The 5,375-nt window shown below is 39.9% G+C and overlaps 1 protein-coding gene across 1 annotated transcript in view; it reads right to left on the minus strand.

Annotated features, from left to right (window-relative positions):
- Nucleotides 1-2,759: 2,759 nt before the first annotated feature.
- paqr7a (progestin and adipoQ receptor family member VII, a) overlaps nt 2,760-5,375 on the minus strand; it is a 5,305-nt gene continuing 2,689 nt past the window's right edge. The window contains exon 2 of the mRNA XM_005927994.3: nt 2,760-5,149. Within this exon, the coding sequence (XP_005928056.1) occupies nt 4,054-5,149 (1,096 nt within the window). The 3' untranslated portion in view covers nt 2,760-4,053. The remainder of the gene's footprint in view (nt 5,150-5,375) is intronic.

Genomic DNA, 5,375 nt, shown 5'->3' on the forward strand with positions numbered 1-5,375 from the left:
GCCCCTCACTGTGTAACAGGCACTGATCACAACCTGCACTCATGTATATATCTATCTACTTAGCACTTTTAATTCTTATTTTTATGTCTATTTAAGCGTTATATGACAGTATGTTTGCACTAAGTACCGCAGCAATTTCCTAATGTTGTAAACCTGCTCAACATTTGGCAATAAAACCCTTTCTGATTCTGATTACAATGACATTAGCATGACCTATTATGCAAATTAGGCGATGACGTCTTTTAGCGACTTCTAGCGACTTTTCGGTCAGCCAATACTGATTTTCCTTACTGAGGAGTTGGCAACATTGCGTGAGGCTCCTGACTACGGCAGCCGTAATGCTCCAGCAATCCATCAAGCCATGCGCCATCATAGCTTACCAAAGTCGTACTAAAACATTTGACAGATTTCTATGTGCCGTGTACTACATAAAATCGGTTCGAGGTCAGAATTCATACTTAAGGCACACTGTCAATTTTTGAGAAAATTAAAGGATTGTAAGTTGCCTTATAGTGTGTAAAATACGTTATACAGAAGAAAAGAATATATCACGATATATATCGTTACCGCACATGCTTCAAATTATACCGTGATATGGATTTTAGGTCATATCGCCCAGCTCTACTCCCCAGTGCCATCAGCAGTCATGCAGTCCCAAACAATGACATCTCACCACCATGCTTGACTGTAGGCAAGACATAATTGTGTTTGTACTCCTCACCTGGTTGCCGCCACACAACCTTGAGAACCATCTGAACCAAATACGTTTCTTGGTCTCATCAGACCACAGGTAATCCATGTCCTTAGTCTGCTTGTCTTCAGCAAACTGTTTGTAGGCTTTCTTGTGCATTATCTTTAGAAGAGGATTCCTTCTGGGATGAAAGCCATTTGATGCAGTGTATGAGCACTAACAGACTGACCCTCTACGCCTTCAACCTCTGCAGCAATGCTGGCAGCACTCATACATCCATTTTTAAAAGACACCCCCTGGATATGATGCTGAGCATGTGCACTCAACGTCTTTGGTCGACCGTGGCGAGGTTTGTTCTGAGTGGTACCTGTCCTGTTAAACTGGTGTATGGTCTTGGCCCCCATGCTACAGCTCAGTTTCAGGGTGTTGCCAGTCTTCTTATAGCCTAGGCCATCTTTATAGAGAGTAAAAATTCTTCTTTTTTTTTTTCAGATCCTCAGAGAAATCTTTTCCATGATGTGCCATGTTAGACTTCCAGTGACCAGTATGAGAGAAATAACACCAAATTCAACACACCTTCTCCCAATTTGCACCTGAGATCTTGTAACACTAATGAGTCACATGACACCAGGAAGCGAAATGGCTAATTGGGCACAATTTGGACATTTTCACTTAGGGGTGTACTCACTTTTGTTGCCAGCAGCTGTGTGGTGAGTTATTTAAAGGGGATGGCAAATTTAGACTTATACAAGCTGTACACTGACTACTTTACATTGTATCAAAGTGTCATATCTTCAATGTTCTCCCATGAAAAGATACAATAAAATATTTACAAAAATGTGAGCGGTGTACTTACTTTTGTGAGATACTGTATATATGTACATATAATAGATACAAAGTAAGAAAAAATCACTTGCATAAAGTTTTAAGAAACTATTGGCAGAAAGATGTTGTCTCAGTTGCGCAGCCTGACAAATTACTTTTCAAAACTACAAATTCTCAATTTAATGCTTTAAAAAAAATTTTTTAGCAGTGAAATGATGTGTAATTTCAATTCAGCTTTACTGTCATTTCAATCATGGCAGAGTCTGTGCAATAGTGCATAATAACACTGTGGGTCAGTATTATCACCATTTTTGCTTGTACATACTCATATGGTAGCAAACTGTCAATCACAAGACAGGCCTGGCCTGAATCAGACTGAGCTTTATCATGCTGTTTGATTCTAATGAGAACAAAAAAACAAAATTCAAAATAAACATCATTTTGTATTCACTATGATGCGAACCTCACAACTGAGGGCGTAAATCCGGGACAAATCAAGGGCTTGAAATAAAATGTTTCCCTCTGCTGTTACTGCAGCTTACTGTAACTTTGTCTCTGAAAAGGACATGGTGGACTATTGAGTTTATTACATGCTTTCTTACTCATCATTTGTCTCAGAAATATTAATTTCATACACCAAAGCATATTTTGTGCTTATTTTCTATGACTTTTATAGTACTATAGGACTAGTATAGTACTTAAGCTGTTAGTACTGGCTAGACTAACTGAATGTGAACTGACAGGCCTATACATAGTCAGTCACAAGCTGGTTTACATAAGGTAAAGAGGTAAACTGTGTTGCCTAACTCACGTGATTTTAATTTTTGGTTATGAGTTCACTTGGTGAGTTTTGGGTTTGTTGCTCATGTCATGAAAAACGCTTTGCAACAACTACACATCTCTGGGCACTGAAAATGTCTGCCGCGTCTGACATATGAGCTACGATGATGTTTGATCCAGGCTAATTTACAATATAACAAGAAATATGACTGAGTGACCAATAAAATTACAAAAGCATTATATAAATGCAAGTATATGACATTATACTTATCCTCTTTGTTTCTAGCAGCAATACCAACAGGTACCCTCATTTTGTATCGCTCATTGTTAATACTTTAAGCTGTGGCAAGATTACTACGACCCTGGAGCTGAGCAGCACATTACCTAACACCCTCATTAAAAAAAAAAAAAAGCACTGTTATGGCTTCTGTGGTTGTGCAAGTATTGTTACAAATTCACACAATGAATAGAGAAAGGGTTTAATACATGAAAGACATTTCACATTGTTACATACATAACAAAACAAGATTATTTCTGCCTCCAGAGATGCTTATTTGACTAATCCCACTAGTTTACCTCTTGGTCAGTAGCATTATCATCTCCCACAAACACCAGCAAAAACCTCCCTTGCTTTGCACTTATGTGACATTCATAATCATTTCTTTTACATTCTAAAGGCCCGCTTAATCACTGCCAGTAGTGGTTACAGTAAAGGTATATACCTGAAGAATACAAGGGTACAAAAACAAAAGGAAAAAACAAAACTGAACTGAAAACGATTTTCATTATATATTAAATCCCTCATACAAAAAAAGATCTAGCTCTCTTAAATACATTAAGTACATATTCCAAAGTGCTATGATGCTGAAACTTGTGGTGGCACAGCAATAAAAAAATGAGGTTTAAATCTTAGACTGGCAGTCGACATCAACATTCCAGTGTGTCCTCAGAGCTTTAAAGCCTACATGCAGAAACCCAACGCTCTCCTTCGAAGACTCCGCACACTGTGCTATTATTTGATGGAGTAACCTTCAAGGAAAACTCAGCTTTCAAGGCAACTGAAGAAAATGCCTACCAAGGCACAAAGTGAAGGTCTGAAATACTGCAGCTCTCTGGCAACACTATATTATAATATGACTTAGTTTTACTGTAGTGTTTGAACAGGGATTATGTAGCAGACTTTTTATCTTAAAGAAATGCAGATTTTAGCTGTGATCAGTAATCACCTTTAAATAATACCTATAGTTACATTGTTAAAAACCAACGTAAATCCATCCCTCTATCCATATATCCAGTTTCTTTTGTTTATCCAATTCAGGATGTTTGGAGGGGGGGGGGCATTATTTTGCACATTATTTGCACCTGAATTTGCAATTTGCAAAATAATTACTTGCACATTGCACAAGATCCTCTCCAGACATTGCTACAAAAATATCCTTACAACATGACAATTTAACAAAGTACATATCATCTGTTTAAATAACACTACTGTAAATTGACAGAATAACATGTAGGCAATCATTTTTTACTTTTAATGATCTTCCTAAACTTACAGAATTGTACTCTTTTAAATAAAGCACCAGGCTTTGTTAATACATGAAAATTCTGTGTTATTCAGAAATAATCCATAAGAATATAAAAATTCTAATATCACTGTTTATCCCTCTTGCAATTTGCTACCTATTTATTTATTATGCTGCAAAAATAATCAGTTCCCTTTCTATGAAAGGAGTGACACTAAAGGAAGGCTTGTATGATTATTTGGACTTTAATTTGAAGTCCAGCACTTGTTTCACTTTCCTCAACATTAAAGCAGCAATTCCAACACACATAATCAAAGTGACCACATACAGCCCCACAAATAGAACAGCATCACCACTTCCGTGCAGACTTGAGTACAACTTCCTGCGGCCCACAAAGTCCAGGTAGGAGGCGTGGATCTGACACAGGGTGCAGCAAGATAAGAAAACGTGGAAGATTTGATGACTCTGTCCCACAAAATCACACCGCCCGGGGAAACAGCGCTCCAGCAGAGGGCAGGTGAAGAAGAAGGCACAGCTGAGGAAGAACGCCACCTGGCCAAAGTGGTAGATGATGGCTGGATCACTGCTGGACCAGAAGAACAGTCTCTTGGCCACTGGACTGATGTCCCAGGAATAGGCGAGTGCTGAAGGCACCACCTGGCACACCTTACGCACCCACGTTGGTAGGCTGTGGTTGCAGTATTTGCCGTAGCAGCATCCCAAACATGAAAGGCAGCTGAGGATTGCGGCGGTGGGCATGAAGATACCACTCACCAGTCCATGGACGCTTTCGTCAACAGCATAGTAAAAGTGGACTACAGCGCTGCCGTACTGATACTGCGCTACCCCTACGTAGTCCAGAAAGTAGAAGCAATAATGAGCAAGGTCAGACTTTCCTCCCAGTAAGTGAGCTACAACACTGAATGCAGAGTAGGTCAAAGAGGACAGGACGAGGATGAGCAGGGGCCACGAATGACGGTCACTGATAAAGTCCACAGTCTCAGTAAGCTGGCACAATTTAATCAGCAACACTAAAAATGCCACCAGGTGAGTCCAAATGTTTAAGGTTTCATTGTGGCGCTGAAACAAGGACAGGAAGTAGTAGCGCCAGTTTTGGTTGAGCGGACGATAGCCGGTGCAGACGTAGCGTTCCCGGAAGTAGGAGGGAACCTCGGTGTCTCTGACGGTGCCGGGCATGGAGGGTGCAGCGTCAGTCAGCAACTGGGGAAACTGCCGGATCTGCTGCAGGCTGATGAACACTCGGCCGATGCTCTCCATCACAGTGGTTGCCATGATTGTCAGTAGCTGGCTGATGCACACTGGGTAGTTCCTGCAGATAAGTTTTTAAGAGTTAAAACCCACAAATTTGTTTTATTTTCAACCATTTCATTTATGCTCCAACAACAGTGATACACATTGGCAAAGCAGGCTGTTGGGATGATTCCAGGGATTGTTTGAATAGATCTTTTCTGGATTCAAAGCAGAAAGCACAGTTAGGCAGTTCTTCTGATGTAAAGTATTTTAAAATAACCCTGTATATATGTATGTATGTATAT

The sequence above is a fragment of the Haplochromis burtoni genome, unplaced genomic scaffold (assembly GCF_018398535.1).
Source record: "Haplochromis burtoni strain Fernald_Lab_line unplaced genomic scaffold, NCSU_Asbu1 Contig_10, whole genome shotgun sequence".
Classification (NCBI taxonomy): domain Eukaryota; kingdom Metazoa; phylum Chordata; class Actinopteri; order Cichliformes; family Cichlidae; genus Haplochromis; species Haplochromis burtoni.